Raw genomic sequence first — 24,550 nt, 5'->3', positions numbered from 1 at the left:
GACAGAGAATTATGATCTTTGACTTTATTATCAACCATAACACCCTCCGCATTTTCATCTGTAGTAAATGATCATTTTTACCAATGCTGTATTAAAACACAAGAGAACATAATTTTAGTAACACTCCACTGCAACCCGAGTCTATAAATTTTGATTTACATTGCAATGAAATGTATAAAACTATATCTTCGTTATTGTAGATGAGTGGCCCAACGACATATTTTTGGTACAGGGAAACGCTCAACATCTCGCCTTCCGTTGATGAACGCGGGACCTTGAACTGGTGGATTGTAGTCAGTTTATTAGCGGCCTGGCTAATTGTTTTCCTGTGTATGGCAAAAGGAATAGCAACATCGGGAAAGGTACGCACTGTCAGCATTATGCCAAATTTCATTTCTGGAACTTTCTCCAAGAAACTGGGTCTCTTTCAACATACCCGAACAAATTCACGGTCATACTTATTCAATTGATATTCAACAAGGTCTTTTTATTGTCTTCATTTATTTTGGATAATTGTTTTCATGTGAACGGCAAAAGGAATAGCGACATCGGGCAAGATACGCACACTTTGTCAGCCCTATGCCATGTATAATTTCTGAGATTTTCTTCAGGAACTTGATCTCTTTCAATGCACCCGGACAAATTCACGGTATTACTTTTTCAATTGATTTATGACAAAGTCTTTTCTAATTTCATTTACTTTAGGTTGTGTATGTCACAGCAACATTTCCTTATCTGGTGCTTCTCATCTTTTTCTTCCGTGGTGTGACGCTTGAGGGATTTGAAGAAGGACTCAAACATTTTTTCATCCCAGATGTAAGCCTCTATGTGTTATTGACATTTCCCATTCATGTTTCTTGAGTTCCTAGAGCTGATCGACAAACATTACTTAATCATTTATATTAAACAATGTGACATTGTTTCCTGAACGTTTACAGATCATTTAAACAAATATTTTGCATTACTTTTTTCAGTTTTCACGTCTTGGAGATCCACAGGTGTGGTTAGAGGCGGCCACACAAATCTTCTTTTCTCTTGGTGTGGCTTTTGGGGGCTTGATCGCCTTTTCCTCGTACATGCCAGTTCGAAACAACTGCTACAGAGACGCCATCTTGGTTTCTGTCGTAAACTGTGGCACTTCCGTTTTTGCAGGAATAGTGATTTTCTCAATTCTAGGTAAGATACTAATTGTATGTGTTACATTTCGGCTAATTATCAAATATATGATATACCAGTATGTATGGCAATAACTGAAAAATACAAAGTAACGGTAAAATACATTTGAACATTTTATTAAATTTTGGAACAATTTACTACATGTAATGTTATATCTATGAAAAAAGAGGAGGCCTTAGGCCAAAACTGACCTTTAAGCTATTCATTTGAAAAGTTATATAGATCTAGCATTTTACAAATCAATAAAATAGTCTTCTATACATTTTCAGGATTCAAAGCAACACAGAGTTTCAAGGCCTGCAATGCCCAGAATGATTTGTTATTGAGCCAGAATATGACAACGGGGTTTCTGGCATGTGACATCAAAACAGAGATACAGAAGGTACAAACCCCCCCCCCCCCCCCAAAAAAAAAAAAAAATTAGTTTCATATGTTCCTTCTAGCAAATTAATAAAATGCCCAATAAGTTTTTAACTAAATGACCTAAATTTAATGAAAAATAAAACGATGTAACTGATGGCAAAACTGTTATAAAATATGTATCTATGTTAGTTTTGTAGGACTGATACACACTAAGGTTAATTTGGAACAACTTAAGCCACCATCTTATTTCTGATTCAGTTAACTTTATTATCATGTTGATATAGGGAAATAATGACTTCCACAATCTATTTTGATTTAAGTCAATCCACAGTATGATTGTTATATTAACTTAAGGTTCATTGATACTCTGATAAGAGAGATAACTCTTTTTACGGGATAAATGTTTATTATTCCTTTAAAGATTTGTCAAGTTGAAAATTCTTTTCTTTTTTTCTTTCCTTTTTTTTTTGGTTTTTTTTTTGTTTGGATTAATTTTGCTTTGCAAGCTGTGATATAAATATTTGTATTTTACTTATAAAATGCATTTGTTTCGGAAAATCATAAACATTAAAGCAACATTTTATATGAATGAGCAGAGGGGCTTATGAACCTTAAGGCAGCGTGAATAGGCAGCTAACCCACATTTTGCATGTTCAATCTGTAGTTTCTGATTTCTCTTTTATTTAGAGCGGATCAGGAACAGGACTGGCTTTCATTGCCTTTACAGAGGCCATTAACCAGTTGCCCGCCGCTCAGGTGTGGTCAGTGTTATTCTTTCTAATGTTACTGACCCTCGGACTGGATAGTATGTTTGGAATGTTAGAGGGGGTCGTCACCTCTATCATCGACATGAACCTCGTCAAAGACCTACGTAAAGAAGTGGTGGCAGGTAACGTGTGCTCTTTCATTATAATTGTAAACACTAGTATGTCAATGCCCCTAAAATTAAAAAATATATATATTGTTTCTTTAATTCATTTTATGTTCAATCCTTATGTAATACCCCTATCTTGGAAGAGAATTGACCCGTAGTACGTGGGGGGGGGGGGGCATTTTCCGAGAAAAGCCTTTTGTTTTAGTTTTGATTTGGATGCTGATTAAGTCTGAGTATATGATACGTTTAATTTTTTTTCCCTATATGATGGTTTTGTCTCAGGTTGTAAAATATATTAATAATCGTTTAACATTGTATTTTCGCTGTCTTTTAGCTGTTCTTTGTTTGGTATCCCTACTTATCTCCTTCTGTTATGCGGACTCAGCGGGCCCATACATTTTTGTTCTGTTTGATGAATACAGTGGTAACATTCCTCTCCTTATTATCGCCCTTGGCGAACTCCTCGGACTAACGTACGCGTATGGACTGAAAAGGTAAGATCTCGTAATCATTGCAATGCATCTGGACACAAATTCCTTAAAGCGAAATGAGCCATCATTTGCAAGTATACACTTGAAAAAAAAATAAGGGGGGGGGTCCATTTAACAGTTTGATTAAAAAATTTTTTTTCTAATTTTTAAGGTTTGGTGACGACATCGAACTAATGACTGGACAAAGGCCTAATTATTATTGGTTGATTATGTGGAAATACGTATCTCCCCTAGTTATCATCGTCATTTTCCTTGCAAGTCTCATCAAATCAATGATTAGCAGCGCGACATACGAGGCATGGATTCCTTCCATAGTAAGTTTTGAAAGTGCACTTGAGGGAATTTTTAGGAATAGTTTTTTTGAAATTAATTTAATGTTTTCGATAAGAAGATTGCTCTTATTGCTAGCGCTCTCGAGCGCTAGCAACTACGTTAGTCTATATTTCTGAAATACGCATGCTCGACTTCACGGTCGGGTGTTCTGGGAAAACTACTGTAGATACAATATAGACTGTACGATTACAATTTCGTTTTGTCATACAAAATTAGAAATGATCCGAGTTTACACTGGCCTTTCCTGTTTGATGTGCGCGATATACATTTTGTAGGTTAGAGACAGTCAATACCAGTCTAGATCAGGATTCTGATTTTTTTTTTTTAAATTTATTGTCTAACCCACACATAAAAGAACAAGAAAAAATTTGGCCATATAATGCCAAGATTCTAGACATCTAGCTTTCCTTACAGTTTTACCACCTTAGTGGATAATTCCGGCAAGCTCGGAAAAAACAACAACAACAACAAAAATCTTTTTCAGAGTATGTCTGAAAGACATGTCAATTTAGTGTTTATCATCTGAAAATACATATGATCTGAAGTTTCGTATTTTGTTGTCTAATCTGCACGTAAATGAACAAAAAGTAACAGTAACTCGGGTTTTATAAAACCAAGACTGTTATTTCTAAAGTTGTAATGAATGCAAGCTTTTCTTATCTACCTTCATGGATCTTTCCGGCAAGCTCGGAAAACCGCGGCAACCTCGGATATGTTTTCCGAGCTTGCCGGAAAGGCCCGAAGGTGCTCACTGGTTCTACTCACCTCGAAATTGAAATTACTGTAAAATACAGAATGCTTAAAGCACAGTTAGGAGTTATGCCATTGCCGACGTGAAGCACACTCTTAGATTCACCATTCAGAATTGTGCCCCCCCCCCCCCAACTCAACCCCTAGTGCACCAATCTGCTTTCCTATTATAATTAATCGATTCAGCAAATTTAACAAATGGTTCAGATATCTTCTTCTGTATTTTATTATGCTACAGCTCTAGCTCACCAATCTTTTTAAAAGATAAGCTTGTTATATCTTTACGTTAAAATGAGCAGTAAGTGATGATGTTGATGACAAAGTGTGCTGTTTTTAAAACGATGTAAATTTAATTTTCTTCAGGCAGATAATGTAACAACAGAGTGGCCAGGGTGGTGTAAGTTTATAGCAGCGATGTTAATTATCAGCGCCATGGGCTGGATCCCACTAGTTGCAATTGTGAAAAAATTCAACCTTATAAAATGGCAACCGGAAACGCCAGCTGAGTTTCCGGAAGAAGAACTTGTAGCTGAGAGGGGAATAAAACCTCATATACCATCCGACAGGGAAAGAAAAATGTTTTACTGGTTAGAGAAGTTGTAGAAACGGGATTGGTGCAATATTGACTGTCTCTATTTGTGTTCATTTTTAGATTCAGTAGTACAATACTACTTCAATATACATGTCTTAGCAAGATAAGTTTAATAAGTTGCAGAAATTATAATTTTTATACTTTTATACGCAGAATACCTTTCAAGGCACTTCGAACACTTAAAAAAAATTAAAGATGTCCATTGATTTTAATTGGAAATATATCTTATGCAATATTTTTATGACAATTGTAACCATTAAAATATTTTATAGTTTTTTCCCCTGTTTTGTTTGACTTATGGCTACGCAGAACTAGGATTTACATAAATGATAATAAACAGTCTTTGCCACACAAAGTAAATAAATTGGTGCTTCCACCAAGCATTTACAATCTTTGCATAATATAAAGAATTTCAAAATACCCTTTATGCAAAAGTACACCCGACATGCCACAGGGTCGTCAGGTTTTACTCTGCAAAGAACGTCATGTTCCAAAGAATGGAACACTGATAATTTTTCAGGGGATCGACTACAAATATATTACCTGCACTTTAAAACGAACAAAAGTGGCGGATCTAAATGAACACACCAAAAATTATACTGTCGTTTTTAGTTTCACACGTAGGATTTTAACGGATTTCCTTAAGGCATGTAGAAATACATATTTCTTTACTGAATACTGAAATGTAAAACTTGTATTTTATTTTCATTTTGTTAAAAGATTTAATATAAAGGAGTTGCATTGTAAAGTTGAAAGATTTCAACGGGCTTACTAGAAGCTGGAACCCTCCCCCCCACTAGTCTTGTCTGGACTATCCCGCACTTACCATGCTTTAAAGTTAAGTTCACAAGATCATGACTGAATCCCGTATAAAACACATTATTTTGTTCCTAAAAATAAAAGGCTATAAAGAGAAAAAAAAATTCATACTATATACAGAACGATATATTCATGTATGATAATACATTTTCTACAATTCACAGCAAAGTCTTCCTGTCTTAATTTGGTCGCCCGCGTAGTCAAAGCGTTTGCTTTAGAGTCTCGGAGTAAGGAGTTGATCCATATGTCGCGAGTTCGAATCCCACTGCGAGACGTGGAGACCGGGGATTCGAACTGTCTAAACCGATGTCCCCTGTCTTAGAAGTTGTTGGTACGGAAAAGTTCCCTCACTGCTCAATGGCCCTAAATGCCAAAAAGGTCTTAATTTACAGCCTTGCACAGGGAAGTGGTGGCGTATCAATGAGTGAAAAATTCTCGAAAGGCCGTTAAGAAAGACTATTGTGTAATCTGATAACAATCAGGACTGATGGTAATTTTTTAAAATTTTCCTTAACAAGAATTTCTTTGTAGACCCCCCCCCCCCCCCCAAAAAAAAAAAATAAAATAAAATAAAATAAAAACAAACCAAAAAAAAAAAAAAACAAATTAAAACAGAAAAAACAAGATGCGTTTGTGAAAGCTTTTGTCACAAGGAATACACATATGAAATTGAAAGCAAGCTGGCATTCAAGCTTCTTGTAATTCGCCGATTTTGATAAATTAGCAGACAATGATCCGACTTAATCATCACTGAAAAGTGCCATAATTTGTCAGTTTGGGTATTTACATAGATAAATATTATTATCATTCCTTTAACTAGAAGTTTGAATGCTAGCTTGCACTCTATAAACATATTTGAAATAATTTGAATATCAATTTTCCACTGTCTGAATATCCGTGGATAAAAGAGCTAGTTTTTTTTTATTTCAGCTATTGCAAAGTGCATATAATTGGTTAATTGGTACATAGAACATCTCTTGGAAAACTGTTAGTGAAACTTTTTTGGTCAACCTCATACTATGATTTGCATAAGTGTAAACAGCAATTGGGAACATTAACAAAGAAAATGGGCGAACAAGCAAAGAAAAATGCCTTCGTTCGACAAATAAGGAAGTGAAATACAAAATTCAATTATTACGCAATTCCCATTGATATTTCAGTTAACATCAATGTATACTACATATGTCATTTAGCCACTGAATACCTGTGGATAAAAGGGCTAGATTTTTTTTTAATTCAGCTACTGCAAAGTGCATTTAATTTGTTAATTTGTACATAGAATATCTCTTACTTGGAAAACTGTTTTTGTCAACTTCATACTATGATTTGCAAAGGTGTAACTCTCAGGCCACAGCATTTACGAATGTTAACAAAATTGAACACTGTTTAAACTGTATCTACAAAAAAAAACTTTGCATGGAAATTTCAACTGAGACAACAAAACAATCTAAAACATTATCAAGAATTTCAACGGAACCAATTTGCGTCGACGAAGCAAACGGCGAATGACGTCCCTTCACCAGGACCGTCATGGTTATGGCGACTATATTGTTTCATAGGAAAAACATAAAATGTTCCAATCCACCGGAATCTGAATGCTGTGAAGCATCAAAATATTCTCCGGCCAGTGACCATACCTCACACCCGGGAAAATTGAGGAATTATTCTCATGCATAAGGCAACTCCCCACACAGCTAGAATCCCTAACAGATGCTGCATCAGCACATTTTTGGTGTAATTGAGTTATCCCCATATATTCCAGATTCCAATCTTATTGAACATGTATGGGACGAAATTGAAAAAAAGATTACAAGAGCTTTTTCAACCGCATATAGTCTATTGGTGGTTGAACCTGATTTCGGGAGGACCTGGAATATAAGAATTCACACCATAACATGACCTCTGTGAGGAGTAGGTTTCAGCTAGTAATTCGTGCTATTGGGGGATACAAAAAAAATTTAGTTAAGAATTTGTTCTTGTGCGGTACTTTCAAGTTTTTGTGATTTAATGGTACAATAAATCATGGTTAAAAACTCCTCTCTTCTCTAAAATGTTATTCTTCATAATAAAAAAAAAATCAGTCGATTGATTGATTGTTGTTTTACGTTCCGTTTGAGAATTTTTCACTCATATAGAGACGTCCAGTCGAACTTTCAAGAAAAGGAAAAAGTGAGCGAGGAAAACCTAAGTAGATCGTTTCAAGTTTTGACCAGCATATTTATATACTCGATTTGAGTAAAAGAAGGTCAATTTGATCAAGGTCATTTAATAGCAGACGTATTTAATTCCTTTTACTTGAGAATCTTTTTCACAAGACATAAAACATCCTAATTTATCAAATTATACTGATTTTTATTACATACACTGTACATGTCCATGCATGTATTTGCTTCGCAAAAAATAAGTTGTTGGGGGTGAGGGGGTGGGGTGGGAAACAGCAATTTTTCTGCTTAGTTTTAAAATATAATTACAAGCACAACTACTTGCCTTGGGCAAATCTTTAAAATATCATTCTCAAGTGTTAATAAATGCCATAAGCGTTTTCGATACAAATAAATTTAATTTGTTATGAACTTTCAAGTTCTCTTCAGAAAAAATCCTCATGACAAAATTAAAGGCGAACTTCATTTAGACAGATTTATCACAGTCGATCGTGTTCTAAAATTCTGAAATAACTGAGTGGAAGTAAATTTCGTATTTACTCCCACCTTTCAAAATTTAGAACATGATACTACACTGAATTTCTTTATAGTAAAAATGGCAGTTATTTGCACTTTCAATATAAAACGTTCACCGTTCTAAGTATGTCGAAATATATAGTGCTAAGAAGTTCACTTGGAATTATCTAACCTACATGACCCTTGACGCATGATTTTCCACGACTTTTTATGAGATAGAGAAATCTGGTCAGAATATCTCTGGAACTCCGTTCACAAAGAAGCCGGCAAAATGCTTCGCGTTTTCAGTCTAATTTTACTGCACATTTCCTACAGTTTTTGCCAGTCTACCCAAGCAGCGGACCCCTATGGATACAGAATCCATCAATTTGACGGTCATTGTAACCCCGATGGTACCTGTACCTATACTCTGACCATACCGGTCAAAGATTCCCTCGTGAACCCTCACGTAATGGACAACTCCACTGCGTCCGCTATGGTTGAACACCTTGCCAACCACGACAAACAGATTGATCAGATTCTGGGTCTCTTTGGCCACAATGTCACAGGAACTATGAACCTCATAGAGGAAGTCAGTAAACTGAAGAAGGAGGAAGAAAATCTGAATGGCCTGGTTAGAATCTTAACTGACGAGGTTCACAACCTGTTGACAGAGAACGGAGTTTTGAAAAATCAGCTGGCATATGTTAACCAGACAATTCTTACAAAGCTTTCAGGTAGGATAAAAAGTATTATCGTTATTCTTACTTTTCATTTAAATGCAATTCCACTTGATAACATTTGGGTTGCTAAAGTTGGTCAGAAGTAAGAAACAGTAAATCACGAAAAATCAAGTATTTCATTCGAACACGTTTGACGAGTGTACGATAAGCAATCTTTCACCAAACAAGATTTATTTGCATGTATTCGTGATTCTGGTCACATTCAGAATTAACGAATCAGTTGAAAATTCATTTGGGCACAGAAGCATTTGCATTGTCTTTCGTGAGTACTAGTATTAATTTGAACGACTTTAAAAACACATGGGTTCAATCCAAAAAAATAGAGTCGTTAAAATATCTTATTCAGGAAAATTCAAAATATTTACAGTTAAAATGCATGAATGAATATTCATAAGTTCAATTATTTTCCAAATTCAGATCCATGTTTGGTGCGTCCATGTGCACATGGGGCCAAATGTACAGCCCTACCCAATGGAAATTACACCTGTGATTGTCCACTCGGATACAGGGGACAAGACTGCGAAGAAGGTAATCTCGAGTAATACGGTCTGCTCTCTATAAATCTGCATAAGAAATGTACTAAACCCAAAATTTCATTAAAAGGAACTGGTTTTTATCCCCCCTTGGGACGATGTTGTTTAAGGAGGGATGCATTGGAATCACCATGTCTTATGTTTGTCCCTCAGGCTGTCTAACGGTCTCTTAAGTTACCTTAGGGTATGCTCCAAAATTTTCACTCACCTCAAGCTTGCACTGATTAGTCTGATGCAGCATTTATCCCTCCGTTATTCTTTGACGACCGGTTTTTCGGTCTGTCCAAACTGGTCACAAGAAACATCCAAACTACTGCAAGCTTCCAAATTAAACGTGAATGTGCACGTGCATCAGTGAATGTTTAGTCCGATGCATGTTTCATTGTGCAACTGACCTAAGTTTAGACCTTGGTATATTAAAAAGACATTGAGGTCTGTTTACAAGTTGTTGCATACCAAAATAAATAAGTGCTAGTGAAACTTGTCTAATCCGGATGTTGTGTAATCTGAAATATTGTCTAATACGGTGAAAACTTGAAGTCCCTTGCAGTAAATTCAATTGTTTTAAATGTTGTCTAATCCGGCCAATTTCTTTGGAACCAGAGGAGGTCGGATTAGACAAGTTTTACTGTACATTGATTTGACCTACACACATCAATTACCCTTCAGTAAATCTGTAGTACTAATGATAGGTATTGTTGGTCCTTCCCAGCTTATCAGTATCAATATATCACACATACAGACTATGCTCATATGGTTTGGTCATTGCAGTATATTTCACCTGTGTCATGTTTTGATTTTGTCCTGTATAATATATATCTGTTCTTTTCCAGCTATATCCGATTAATTCATTAATTGGAAAACTCTTTTCAATAAAAAAAAAATCTGTGTTTAAGATTTAGGAATTTTTTTTGTCCTGCATGAGCATTGTAAATTGTTTATTACTGCTTCGCGTGACGAAACGCTTTTGTTAGTTAGATGAGAATAAAATATAAATATCATTGGACAGACGTCCTTGCTTTGTGATACGATTTTTACGTGAAATTGGTGAAAACTGAATTTATTAAAAAAAAAAAGTTCTACCTTTTCTCATTCAAATTTTATAACCAATTTCAAGTAATGTTAACATTTTTGAAAAGTAGGTCAAACTTCAAGGTCAAGGGGTCAAAAATCATAGTATATTTGGAAAGGTCTTGTCACAGGTAATGTACATGTCAAATATGAAAGCCCTATCTCTTCTTTATCAAAAGAATATGCACTATACTTACATGTAACTCAGGTGCTTGAGGACACCCCCCCCCCCCCCGATAAAGACCTTAAAAATTTTTTTGTAATAAATTATCTTTTAATGACATATTTGTGATATAATCCATGCCATCAATTCGAAAACTTATCTAGAACAAACGTATAAAAAATTCTACCCCACTCTTTTTCTCTCTATATATACATATACGGGAGGGGCAGGGGTCTTGTCCTCACGCACTGATAACAGTGTTAGAGCTTTGGTAAAAGGCCTGACATATTTTTAAACTTTGTATTTACAGATGTGAACGAATGTCACACGACTGGTATCTGTGGACACGGAAGCTGTACGAACATCTATGGAGATTATGTCTGTAACTGTAACGCAGGATACACAGGTCCAAACTGCACAATCAGTACGTATCAGTCGTCCTTACTTACACAGATCCAAACTACACAATCAGTAAGTATCAGTCGGCCTTACTTACACAGGTCCAAACTACACAATCAGTAAGTATCAGTCGTCCTTACTTACACAAGTCCAAACTGCTCAATCAGTATAAGTATCGGTCGTCCTTACTTACACAAGTCCAAACTCAGAATCAGTAAGTATCAGTCGTCCTTACGTACACAAGTCCAAACTGCTCAATCAGTATAAGTATCGGTCGTCCTTACTTACACAGGCCAAAATTGCACAATCCGTAAGTATCAGTCGTCCTTACTTACACGGGTTAAAACTACACTATCTGTAAGAATTAGTGTTCCTTACATACACAATTCAGAACAACAAGATCAGTAAGTATCAGTCGTCATTACTTACACAGGTCAAAATTGCATTATCCTTAAATATCAGTCGTCCTTACTTACACAGGTCAAAACTACACTATTCGTGAGTATCAGTCGTCCTTTTAAAGATATGAAATGCTAAAGGAAAAAGCTTTTGTAGAGCTCCTAGCATTGATTGATGCTCTGTAATGGTTTTTATGGTCTGCAGTGTATTTACCAATGGATCACGTTGCAGAGTCTATAACATCTCTTTAAATCTGTGGCCCTTACACATTATTCCAGTCAGAGAAAGAACGCTACAATTCATGGACTGTCACGCATCCTATTCAAACAACTTAGTAATGAGCTTCATAGCATCGTTCCCTTTTTTGTTTGAGAACGTAATAAATTTCTGTAGGCTACCTCTATGTAGTAGAGTATGGTACATTGCAAAATAGTACTCACTACTCAGAAGATTTTCCGAAATGTTTTGCTGTTTTAAGCTCTAATCTAAATAGGACGATGCAAATGAAAAGAAATAAACAGATTTTTAAATAGTATTATTCACTCTGTTGTCCAGTATTTTTAAATACATGTATGTCAAGTGTTGGTTAGTATAAATATAATTTATTATATGACTGAATACTACATGTATGTAAATGCAAACCTAGTAAACGCCTAGCCACATATTTATAAGATGGTAATGTCATCTGAGCGTATTTATCACAGACTACCACTAAAAAACAAGTGACACCATTTCTTAATTATTTATTTATTAAGTTTGGCATCATATGGCCACGGCTGGTTGCAGATCAAATATTTAAGGTACATGTGTTCAGTGGGTGCCGACCCAATTGGTTTTTGGCACACCTCCAATCAAAGCAAACAATCAATCAATCAATATTAACTGTACACATGTCATTTTTTACACTATAAGACTGGCGTTTGCTTTCCAAATTTTGCGGTGCGCCAGCCTTATAAAACAATATTCAATCAATCAATCAATATTCAATTGAATCAATCAATATCAAGTTCAATCAATCAATCAATAAATTTATCAATTCAATTAATGAATATCCAATCAATTAATGAATATTCAGTTGAATCAATCAAAAAGTTTCAGTCCAATGAATCAATCCATTTTCAATAATATCAATCAATATTAAATCAATCAATCAATATTCAATCAATCAATGTTCAATCAATCAATGTTTCAATATTCAATCAATCAATGTTCAATCAATCAATGTTCAATCAATCAATACTCACTCAATTCAATGAATTGTAGTAAGTTTATGTTTAAGCCAAACAATATTTCAATAAATTAATCAATGTTCTGTGTTAATTATCAAGTCAATTAGTTGTTTTCCATCGATAAGTTATCCACATAATCAAGTTGCAGCTGCGCCCTGTTAACAGCGACGCGTGTCAAGATGATTTGTGTTAAGCGCTATACGATGTATCTCTCCAACTGGCTCTTCGCTCTGTCAATTACAGAGACAATACTGTCCGCATAATAAGATGACCAGCCGTGACGATGGGTGTTGTCTAGTCCTTGATCGATAGTTATCGTGTTGCAGCTTCACCCTGTTTAGAGTCAATAAGCCAATACGATTGGGTGAGCTAAATCCTTCCTTCTGGTACTTGGAAGTGTCCATCACGATAGCATTCATCACTGTATGGCGAGGAATGGCAGCTTTGGCCGGTCGTGACTAAGGCAAGGTCTTAGAATGATTGACAGCTTGGCTCCTTAGGCCTCTTTCTCTGAAATGAAAAGAACTCGGCGCAGAAAAAGTCAAAGTAATATGGGGTGTGGAAGGGCGGGTAAATTTTCTTAAAAATTCACAGCAAACCCTAAACGTGCAACATTTGGAAATGGTGTGAGAATGGAATGTACAAATGCTTGCGCATATATTGCGCGCGCATCCTTCCACGTGGGGCGCTGTGATAAATGGATTTATAACGCATTCACTACATAAATCCGATTATCACAGACTACCACTAAAAAACAAGTGACACCATTTCTTAATTATTTATTTATTAAGTTTGGCATCATATGGCCACGGCTGGTTGCAGATCAAATATTTAAGGTACATGTGTTCAGTGGGTGCCGACCCAATTGGTTTTTGGCACACCTCCAATCAAAGCAAACAATCAATCAATCAATATTAACTGTACACATGTCATTTTTTACACTATAAGACTGGCGTTTGCTTTCCAAATTTTGCGGTGCGCCAGCCTTATAAAACAATATTCAATCAATCAATCAATATTCAATTGAATCAATCAATATCAAGTTCAATCAATCAATCAATAAATTTATCAATTCAATTAATGAATATCCAATCAATTAATGAATATTCAGTTGAATCAATCAAAAAGTTTCAGTCCAATGAATCAATCCATTTTCAATAATATCAATCAATATTAAATCAATCAATCAATATTCAATCAATCAATGTTCAATCAATCAATGTTTCAATATTCAATCAATCAATGTTCAATCAATCAATACTCACTCAATTCAATGAATTGTAGTAAGTTTATGTTTAAGCCAAACAATGTTTCAATTAATCAATGTTCTGTCAATTGTTTTCCATTGACCAGTTGTCAAAATAATTATGTTGCAGCCGCGCCCTGTTCACAGCGGCGCTAATCGAGATAAATTGTGTTAAGCTAAATCCGCCAAACGTGCATAGTTACTCATGTAATATGCACGCCGCCACAAACGTGGGGGTAGCTTAACACTCTACTCACAAAACCAGCCGTGACCCCCAGAATATATATCAATGATACTACTACTACTATAAATGATATTAAATCAAGTTGGCAGTTCACTATTTTTAAGCCCGCTTTTAAAAATTTTAGCTTACTGCCAGACGAATTGTATATAAAAATTATCCTTTGTTGTAAGTATAATTATGCTTGGTAACTGAGTTAATTACTTTTGCGATCTTTTTCCTGATCGAACTTCCCATCACATCTGGAAACGACCCTATAGTTAACTTTACTGAACTATTTAAGGATTCGGCAGTGCATATCGTTACAACATACTAAAATTTACTGCTATAGAAGCCTGTGATTAAAATGAACAGATGAACCAAGTATCTAGAGAAAAAGTTCAAATGTCTTTCTTATTCTATTGAAGTGCAGGGTTTATAATCTATGAATGATAACATTTAAATTGTTCTCTTCCAAATAATTGAATTGATTCGCATGAAAGTAAGTAGCTTTTCAAGTTCTAAAAGAATATAATTTACATGTATAGTGGATATATTTATATTGAGACGCAACACATCTAGTTTAAGGTTAATATAAATAATAAATTACCAGGAATGTTTGCTCTGATTCGTAAACAATGGTGCATGGCTAATAATTAACAATACAGAGAGTAACTGTGTCTCTTTACCCTACTGCCCCCCCCCCCCCCCGCAGTTTAACGTCTACGTGATGAAAGTACTCGTTTATAACGAGGTTCTACTTATGCAATGCCGAGTTTAAACTTAAAGTGCTTAGTATAAAAAGGTTTTCTTACTAAAGATAGTTAATTATCTACTGTTGGATACGTATTAACATTAATGAGAACATGAGATGGAATACACTATTTATTTATTTATTTATTGATGATAGTATGGTAGATAAGATTCTTTATTTCCAAATCAGGGCCCTTTCAGGCATCACAAACAACAAGCATGATTTCTACAATTACAAACAGTACAAACAATTTATGTGTATACATACTAAATAATCTATATATGTATTTGTATATTGTAAAATTTTACACTGTATATGCAAGTAATGTTGATAAATGAAATAGTACTTCCGTGATGATAACATGGATCAAGTAATTCTATGATGGAGATCTCAATTTAATAAGGTAAAATCTAAAAACGTGTATAAGTCATTTCTAAATATACTAAACATCAAATCAAATTGTATAGATCTTACATATTTTGACGTCTGTTTATAAAGTTGTGTGATCTAATCGTAACCAAAATAACTTTACTACAATTATAGGTGTATAACCATATGCTGGCTTTCCCGCAGCCAGTATGCCTTCCGTCTGCGCTTACCGTGCTCAGCTAAAGAATATTACTGCTTAATCAGCCATATCGTAAATAAATAAATATAAAGTTATTCAAAATTTAAATGACATAAAAACAAATGGTCTTTATACAAATGAAAAGTTGCTGCATTTTTTATGCCAGTCATTGCACCGTGGGAACGCTGGTAACAGCGCGGTAAGACGGCACTGAAAGAATTGCATTTCATTTGAAGTGACTTTTAAGATTTATTGGCCCTTCCTATCAGCAAAATCTTAGGTTTAATTAGCTTTTCGTCAGAATACAAACTTGACATGTATCAATTTCCAAACCCAGATGAATTAATTTTTGTGACGGGAACAAATGTTCAACGCATTGAAGAATTCCCAATGCTGACCAAAATCGCCAAACGTGTCATCAATTTTGAGCAAATGTTGGCGTGAGCTGAACTTGCAAAACAGAAAGACATCAAGATAAATAAATGCGTTTCATATTTCGAACCAGGTTGTGATCTGACGACCCATTGAAAAAAGATAATATTTCATTTGTGTTTAATTAATTTATTAATCACTTTATTTATTTATTTATTGGTGACGATGTGTAACAACAAATGGAAGGCGTTTGACATAGTAGTTATTCGAAGCCAAGTAAGCAAAACATCATCTGGTTTTCTAGACAATAGTCTAAAAACGATTTTTTGTATCCATTTTGCCAGGTAAAGATCTTATCAATGGTGCTATCATACCGATTATGTCCCTCAATCTATAAAATTTTTGGGTTTATTGTTATGTGGATATTGATCCCCCTCCATGATTTATGGGCCTAGTTTTGATAGAGGTGTTAAGGAAAAGGAACAGCCATTCGCCCATAGCTATTTCACTCAGCAACATATACTGAATTTGTCTTGATACAGATCTACTGAAATTGCAATTAATTAATTAATTAATTTGCTCTTCACTCCACGCGCCCTAAATTAAATTAAAACCATTTCTCAACTCATCGCCTAATTCTTGCTTTGGTGGAACATGACATGCATAAATATTGGAAGTAGTTTAATATTTACTTAAGAATGACCGATGTTTATTAATTGAATGCCTAGGAGTAACGAAATTTAATGTTTTCTGTTTCAAAAAGTGTTTCCCCAGGCCGGGGTTGCTGATTTATTGAGGACGGACACGAAGATGTTAATCGAAGGGAGAACAAGCTTAAAATACATATTTTATAACAATGTGCACATATATACACAATAAGTAACGATATTTGGCATCAAAACACTCTAGTCTTTCAATTGTATGAGGGATGCTAGCGAGGACAGTTAAATATTACAAGTGAGGATCAGGTTAATATTGCACGTAATGCAGCCATTACTTGCTATAAACGTAATTGTATTGTTTTTATAAATTATATATATATATATATATGCCCCCCTTTCAAAGCTCATTGATTGGTGAATAGATAAATAAGTCTTATTATTATAGCCTCATATATTGATAACATTAAGGCTCCATGAAATATATACTCGGGCGCTTACAACATCGGAACAATGACCGACGATGCCGAGTGCGTGATCTTAAGAGTATGAGGTTAACTTAATTCAAGTCAATGGGAGTTTTATGGAACCCAATCTTAAAGTGTGCATAATTATATTTATATTGCTCTAAACTCTGTGGTTGAAGGGGGTGTGCTTAAATTTAGAGTCTACTAAATACAATAAAACCAATTGTAATGACTAGCTTATTCTTTGCCTTTTCCCACTGATTTTAACAGAATGATCGATTAACTGAACATTTAGTATTTTCTTGTGCATTTTTTAAAAATGTAATTGATACAACAGTGAAAACATTATACTAATAATTGATGCAGGCATACAAGATGACATACCGTTTGTGCTGTGTGTAGTAGTATTATGCATGTCCTCCTCATTGCTAGCGCTGGTATTGACGTTATTCTCTCTCTTCATTTTGTAATGCCTTGTTTGGCTTTGGCGACTATAGATGTTGTGGACATCTTGGTCAATATTTACAGCAACAATACTCCTAGAAGTAAGAGCCTCGGCTAACGTCCATACGCTCTTTACAGCCCTTCGGCGCGAAGTCGAAAACTCTAGCATGTTGAAGTACACTAACGGTACAATTAGTGCAAACAATCAGTAAAACCTCGTCTTTGTACACCACAGTCTTTTGACAATGTCATTGTGCAGTATTCTAAATTTTCTTAAAAATTCACAGCAAACCCTAAACGTGCAACATTTGGAAATGGTGTGAGAATGGAATGTACAAATGCTTGCGCATATATTGCGCGCGCATCCTTCCACGTGGGGCGCTGTGATAAATGGATTTATAACGCATTCACTACATAAATCCGATTATAACTCTTTAAATTTCTTCTAATTTGACTAATTTTTTCATTATTGTAAAAAGTTTTTTAAAAATTGTTTTAGATATTGACGAATGCGCATCAAACCCGTGTGAAAATGGCGGTTCCTGTGAAGATTTGATCAACATGTATCTCTGTCACTGCGCCCCAGGATTCTCAGGAGTCCACTGTCAAATGAGTAAGTATAGAATTAATCAGTGAGGGAAATTGCCTTAAGTTACCCTCCCCCAAATGTTGAAAAAAGGAAAATTTCATTATTTAATTAAGTAATTAATTGATTAATTATTAAAATTTATATTCTAATAAATTAACATACCATATGTAGGTGAACCATGCATCAGTATAGTGTTTTTTATTTGTTTTGTTTTTTTTCTTTTTGCCATGTCTATTTGATGATTTTTTGCTTCTCAAAGTATTTCGTATTCTCTCCCTATCATTAGTAACCTACATCAATGCATTATTAAGTTTACTTTAAAAGGTGCTCAATGCATAATTATTCTCTACATTTATTTACAACTTTCATAATTTTTTCCAGGACGTAGTTATTAGGAAATGATACAGAATGAACTGAAAAATCAAATGCTACTTTCAAAACAATTAAACGGCTTTCTTTATTTTTTAATATCTGAAGATATTCAAGTAATTAACGATAATTATAGTCTATATATTTGTCAAAAGTATACAGTCTCTTTAAATGTCCATATGCAGTACTTTCGGTACTTTGATCTTTGATTTTGGAATTCTCCCGACAGACAATGATGAATGTGAGAGCGATCCTTGCTTGAATGGAGGATTCTGTTTGGATGACATCAACGATTATTATTGCGTGTGTGCTCCAGGATGGAATGGAAAAGATTGCGAAAATGGTGAGTTTTTCCCTTCAATTGTATTTTCAGGCTAGTTTTTTTTTTCTTTTTGATTTTGCACTCATATCCATATTTACTACTAGAAAATTGAGATGAAGAACGTTCCACCCGTAACATATATGTTTCCTTTACCTTCAACTGCCTCTCATACTGTAAATTTTGAAATTATAAAATGAGAATGACTTCAAATATACAAGAAGACAACTTTTTTTGTATAATAATACTGTCATCTGGTCAAAATTGATTTACATTGTATGTAAACAAGACAGTGTCATTATGTACAATTGCAGTCATAAAAGAGGAAATTCACGAAGGACTAATTAATCAAAAACAAAACAGTTAGTTTTTTTTTTCATTATAGACAAAAATATATAATAGAATTGTAATTTTCTAAAACCATGCATTTAGAGTTCAAGACAGTTGCGTGTCCAATCCAAACTTGTTTCTTGAAAAACGATAATACTTCAACCTCGCTAACAGTGGTGATAATATATCAATTATAGACTTTGACGAATGCCAGGACAACCCTTGTGTACATGGTAAATGTGTAAATGATAATGGTACTTTCCACTGCGAATGTAACTCACCTCTAATCAAGGGAAAACTGTGCGACCAGGGTAAGTTTCGATGCATCTTCGGAAATTTTCTTTGATTTCACATAGTTCTTTTTTCACGACGTCAAAGAATTATAATAGTCAAATTTCTTTCTTAGGGGGGAGGGGGTCTTGGATGTGTTGCATGCAAATTTTCTTACAGGAGACCTTTTTTAAAAAAAATCAGATAATACATTAGCAGTGATGGTAATTCTATTCATAATCCTCTTATAAAAAACTCTGTTCACTCGGAAGTCTTCAGTTAATTACCATCATAGCCTATGTTACCATAAAAAGAAGAAACAAAACGCAAGTTTCTAAAACTTGGTATTTTTAGCCCCCAACAGAGACTGTTCTGACTTGAAGACTTTCTGGAATATGAACAGAGACGCCGTGTATACTGTGAGAGAACCAAACAAAATGTTAACTCTGGCCGTCTGCGACATGCACACTGACAATGGCGGATGGACCATTTTCCAAAGGTAAGAATAGATTTTTTTCTATTTCAAAAATGGAGAACTATTATATAAAATATTTTCAAGCCTTTTAAAGGAGAATATGCAAAATAAATGAATATATCGTTTTTGCAAAGTTGAATCTTTTATTATTCGTAAATTAATAGATTTGACAAATACACCTATTTTTAATCATCCATTATTATAGCATTGTACAAAGAATCAGTCAACTAAATTTAATGATATTGAAAATGCTTTAAATATATGATCACTTTTGAATATTTCAGTATATCCGTCATTTTCTTAATTTTGCAGACGAGTTGGCAGCGTTGTAAATTTCAACCGAAATTGGAACGACTACAAGGAAGGTTTTGGAAATCTTGGAGCCAGTTACTGGTGGGGCACCGAAAGGTTATACAACGTGACCCACAACAGAACCAATCTGGTGCTGAGAATCGATATGATGGATTGGGACAATAATACAGCATATGCAGAATATGATAATTTTTCGATCGGCTCCGAATCCGAGCAATTCAAACTGACGGTTGGTGGGTACAGAGGAACCGCCGGAGACGCCTTGAATTTTTACTGGTTAGCATTCCTCTGAAGCACTTTGTAGTATCTGTGACATGGATCTAAACTGGTTTTTGTGTTATATAAGATTTAAAAAGCTTTAATAATTACCTTTCATCCCTTTTCTTGAATATTTTTTTTTAACATTAAGGCATGACACACCTTTCAATATGGCCAAAAAAAAACTAATAAATTTTTCACAAGAAACGTTATTCTAAACCATTTACTTACAGTAACTGTTTGCCCTCATTTACTTTTAGGAAGGTATTTTCACATAACGGAATGAAGTTTTCCACCAAGGACCGCGATAATGATAACTTCCGGACAAACTGTGCACAAGTCTATCACGGAGGATTCTGGTATAATGGCTGCTGGGCAGCAAATTTGAACGGAGTTTATTATCACACGCCGGATTACAACAGCTCGGTATGTAAAATGCACTGCAAATAACTGCATGGTAAAAGCCAATGAAAGGGATCTAAGAAGCTTAGTGTACCAAATTTTATGTGCTTATTTGGGCCAAAGCCTCAAAACGAAGATGCATGACTGCTGATCGTATGTCTAGTTCTTTTTTTGTGCTTTTACGAACAGAGACCAAAAGAGTTTATGCGATGGTAAGGTTTCCTTCGTCCACCTTCTGTTTGTCTGTTGTTGTTTTTTTTTCAAAACGCTACTCGTCCTACAGCCAATAAAACTTGATAAACCGTCACGGTAGCTCAGTCGGTAGAGTGCTCGCTCCGTAATCGGAAGGTCGTGTATTCGAATCACGGCCGCGACTGACCTAAGTCGCTAAAAAAATAGGTAGCAACTGTTCCTTCGCCAAGCGCTCGGCACTTTGAAGTGAAAGTTGCGGTTCTTTCGGATGAGACCTTAAAAACCGAGGCCCTGTGTCACGGTAGGCGTTGGCACGATAAAGAACCTTCACTGCTCAATGGCCCCCTAGTGCCGAGTAAAGTTCTAAATTTGAATTCCTTCACCGGTATATGGTGACGTCTCTATATGGGTGAAAAAAACGGGACGTAAAACAACAGTCAATCAATCAATAAAACTTGAAACACAAGTTGACGCTAAAATGCATTATTAGTCCCCTACCGGTGAAACCGGAGGGGACTATAGGTTTCCTCTGAGTCTGTCCATCCGTCTGTCTAGCTGTCTGTCTGTCCCTCTGTATGTCTGTCAGTCTGTTCCACTTGGTTTTCCGCACTTTTTTCCTAAACGCTTGCAGATATTGAGCTGATTTTTGGTATGTGAGTGTATCTTGATGAGTTACAGATCAAGTTTGCATTTCGTTCCGCTTCATTTATTTTTGACGGAATTACAGCCTTTTCAGTTTTTAAGGGTTTTCCGCAATTTTCTTCTAAACGCTTGTAGATATTGAGCTGATTTTTGGTATGTGGCTTTACCTTGATTAGTTATAGATCAAGTTTGCATTTCCTCCTGCTTCATTAATTTTTGACGGAATTATGGCATTTTCAATTCTTAACGGGAACCAGATTACACTTGCCGGTAGGGGACTAGTATTGCTAATGCAATACTCTCAGAATGCTTGATCAATGTAGTATCATTTTTTTTTTTTTACGAACGGTGTTGCCATGGTTACTTAAAATATAATTTTTTTAAAAAATTCTTTCAAAATACTACTTCTTCTATAGATTTGTTTTGATTTCAATAAAACTAGTCACAAAAGAGACTAAACCAGGAATCATTACTCACTTTATAAGTGTTGCCATAATTTTAGGTCAAAGTGCTACTTTTCTTAAAAATTTGTTTTTTTACAAACCAGTAGAGCTACAGTTTCGTTGAAGACTTTTATTTTTCATTACAACTCCCTCCCCCTATTTCTGAAATGTAATGGAATTCGTAGCTGCAGAACTGTTACAGTAGCCTTATGGTTTTGTATTTTAGTATCTTTGAGATCTTTCTAGCTCACCTGAGCTGAAGGCTCAAGTGGGCTTTTCTGATCGAAATTTGTCCGTTGTCTGTTGTCGTCCTTGTCAATGTCGCCGTTGTCGTTAACTTTATACAATTCTATCTTCTTCTCCAAAACCACTGAGCCAATTTCAACCAATCTTGGCACAGACTATCCTTGGGTAAAGGGCAGGGATAGACATGAACTTTCAGATTCACTTGCCCTTCGGGCAAGTGAACTCAAACTTTGACTTGTCGGAATGCAAAACTTGGTTGCCCAAAATTAGAAAGAAGAGAACCGGTATCTTAATTTATTATTGTAAGTAAAGTTAGATATTACTTTATGTTTGGCAAGTTAAGTGGCAGAAAAAAATTGATCTGCTGCTCATGCTACATTTTAAATATTTGTAAACTCACACTGCTATGCAGCAATATTTCCTTAAAAATAAAATTCATATTTTTGAAATTATTTTCTGTGCGATCTTTTTGTGAATTTTGATCCCCCCCCCCCCTCTGAAAAACTGTAGCAACCCTGGAGGAAAATAGTTGCCATGTTTCAAGACATACATATCCTGATCAGAATACATCGTGTGCCAAGAATAACTGGTGTTCTTTATATTCTGTGAGTTAATAAATAAACTATTTTATAATATCTTATTTCATAAGAATGTAAAGAAAGTTTTTTTGTCAACTATCTACCACGAAAGAAAAAGCGTATTTTTGTCAACTATCTACCACGAAAGAAAAACGGAATAACGAACCCGATTTTTTGATAAACGGTACGATCTAGGAATTTCCGAATGCAAAAACAATGTCATATTCCTGGTAGAAATCAAATGTTCAATTTATTGTTTTGTTTATAAACTAATGTAAGATAAAAAAAAATCTATCAAAAATATTCAGTTGCCCGATCGGACAAGTACATCAGCAGTTTCACTTGCCCGAACTGAGAATTTACTTGCCCCGGGCAATCGGACAGCCGTTAATGTCGATCCCTTAGGGGATTCAAGTTTGTTCAAATGAAGGGCCACAACCTCTTCCAAGGGGAGATAATAACAAATTTGTAAAAAAAAATTAATTGCATCTTTTAAAAATCTTCTCAAGAATCATTGAGCCAGGAAAGATGAAACTTATGTGGAAGCATCCCCAGGTAGTGTAGATTCAAGTTTGTTCAAATCATGACCCCCGGGAGTAGGGTGGGGCCACAATGGACCATCAAAGTTTTACATAGGAATATATAGGAAAAATCATTAAAACTTTTATTCTAAAGAACAGCAAAGCTATGATTGGTCTGACATATTTATATGGAAGCATCCTCAGGTAGTGTAGATTCAAATTTCTCTAAATCATGACCCGCGGGGGTTAGGGTGGGGCCGTAATGGACGATCACGGTTTAGGAAAAATCTTTGAAAATCTTCTTCAGAGGAACAGCAAAGCCATGACTGGTCTTATTCATATGGAAATATTCTCATGCAGTGTAGATTCAAGTTTGTTCAAATCATGACCCTCGGGGGTACAGCAGGGCCACAATGGACGATCAAAGTTTTACATGAAATGGAAAAATCTTTAAAAATCAATGAAAGTTCAAATTTATAGGAAAAAGCCACAGTTAATCAAAGAAATATGTAAGCATCCTAAGTAAGTATAGTTTCAAGTTTGTTCAAATCATACCTCCTCCCCTTTAGGGGTAGGTATGGACTGTTTATGCATTTATGCAGTGCTCAAGTGAGCTATGTGGCCCATGGGCCTCTTGTTAAAAAAAAAGATGTAATACACACACAGGTCAAATACAGTTTATTTCGTATTGGAACTTGTAAACCAGTGATAACAGTGATAACCAGTGATAAATGTACATCTCAAAGATATTTCTCTTTTTTTACTTGTAGATCCATGACGGATTAGAATATTTCACCTGGAAAAGAACTAAATACTCCCTTAAGATGGTAGAGATGAAGTTCAGAGCTGCCGATATAGTTCAATCTAACAATACAGCCACATTTTCATAAACAATAACTGTATACGATTTGTAGATATTAAATATGTTTTGTCGTTATGTATTCATTGGTTAGCTTACCTGAGCTTTTCTTATCAAAGTTTGTCGGACGTCTGTTATATTTAACTTTTGAGCGCACCTGAGCCGAAGGTTCAAGTGAGCTAATCTTTAATCGTTTTCTCTAGAACCACTTGGCCAATTGTAACCAAACTTATTCCGAAAGGAAATAAAAATAGAGTGGGGGTAATTTAAAAGTCTTCTCAAGAACCACTGGGTAAGAAAAGATGAAATACCTGATATGTGACAGCTTCCTTCCAAGGTTGTTCAAATCGTGACCCCTATAAGAGGGAGGAACCACAATAGGGGATCACACTTTTACATGGGATATATACAGGAAAAATCTTT

The 24,550-nt window shown here is 35.1% G+C and overlaps 1 protein-coding gene across 1 annotated transcript in view; it reads left to right on the top strand.

Annotated features, from left to right (window-relative positions):
* The window catches only part of LOC133175501 (uncharacterized), a 52,913-nt gene extending 28,715 nt beyond the window's left edge, over window positions 1-24,198 (top strand). Inside the window, exons 18-36 of the mRNA XM_061310616.1 lie at window positions 201-362; window positions 706-816; window positions 975-1,176; window positions 1,446-1,558; window positions 2,227-2,428; window positions 2,748-2,907; window positions 3,056-3,218; window positions 4,351-4,574; window positions 6,079-6,081; window positions 8,392-8,792; window positions 9,216-9,326; window positions 10,876-10,989; window positions 17,822-17,935; window positions 18,510-18,623; window positions 19,127-19,240; window positions 19,554-19,698; window positions 19,987-20,262; window positions 20,505-20,670; window positions 24,039-24,198. Of these exons, the coding sequence (XP_061166600.1) occupies window positions 201-362; window positions 706-816; window positions 975-1,176; window positions 1,446-1,558; window positions 2,227-2,428; window positions 2,748-2,907; window positions 3,056-3,218; window positions 4,351-4,574; window positions 6,079-6,081; window positions 8,392-8,792; window positions 9,216-9,326; window positions 10,876-10,989; window positions 17,822-17,935; window positions 18,510-18,623; window positions 19,127-19,240; window positions 19,554-19,698; window positions 19,987-20,262; window positions 20,505-20,670; window positions 24,039-24,158 (3,015 nt within the window). The 3' untranslated portion in view covers window positions 24,159-24,198. The remainder of the gene's footprint in view (window positions 1-200; window positions 363-705; window positions 817-974; window positions 1,177-1,445; window positions 1,559-2,226; window positions 2,429-2,747; window positions 2,908-3,055; window positions 3,219-4,350; window positions 4,575-6,078; window positions 6,082-8,391; window positions 8,793-9,215; window positions 9,327-10,875; window positions 10,990-17,821; window positions 17,936-18,509; window positions 18,624-19,126; window positions 19,241-19,553; window positions 19,699-19,986; window positions 20,263-20,504; window positions 20,671-24,038) is intronic.
* Window positions 24,199-24,550: the final 352 nt, after the last annotated feature.

This window comes from Saccostrea echinata, unplaced genomic scaffold (genome assembly GCF_033153115.1).
Source record: "Saccostrea echinata isolate AGI-Se365-2 ecotype Australia unplaced genomic scaffold, CSIRO_AGI_Sech_v1 ptg000062l, whole genome shotgun sequence".
Lineage (NCBI taxonomy): Eukaryota > Metazoa > Mollusca > Bivalvia > Ostreida > Ostreidae > Saccostrea > Saccostrea echinata.
Note: the sequence above shows the minus strand (reverse complement) of the source record. Positions and strands in the feature narration are given on the sequence as shown.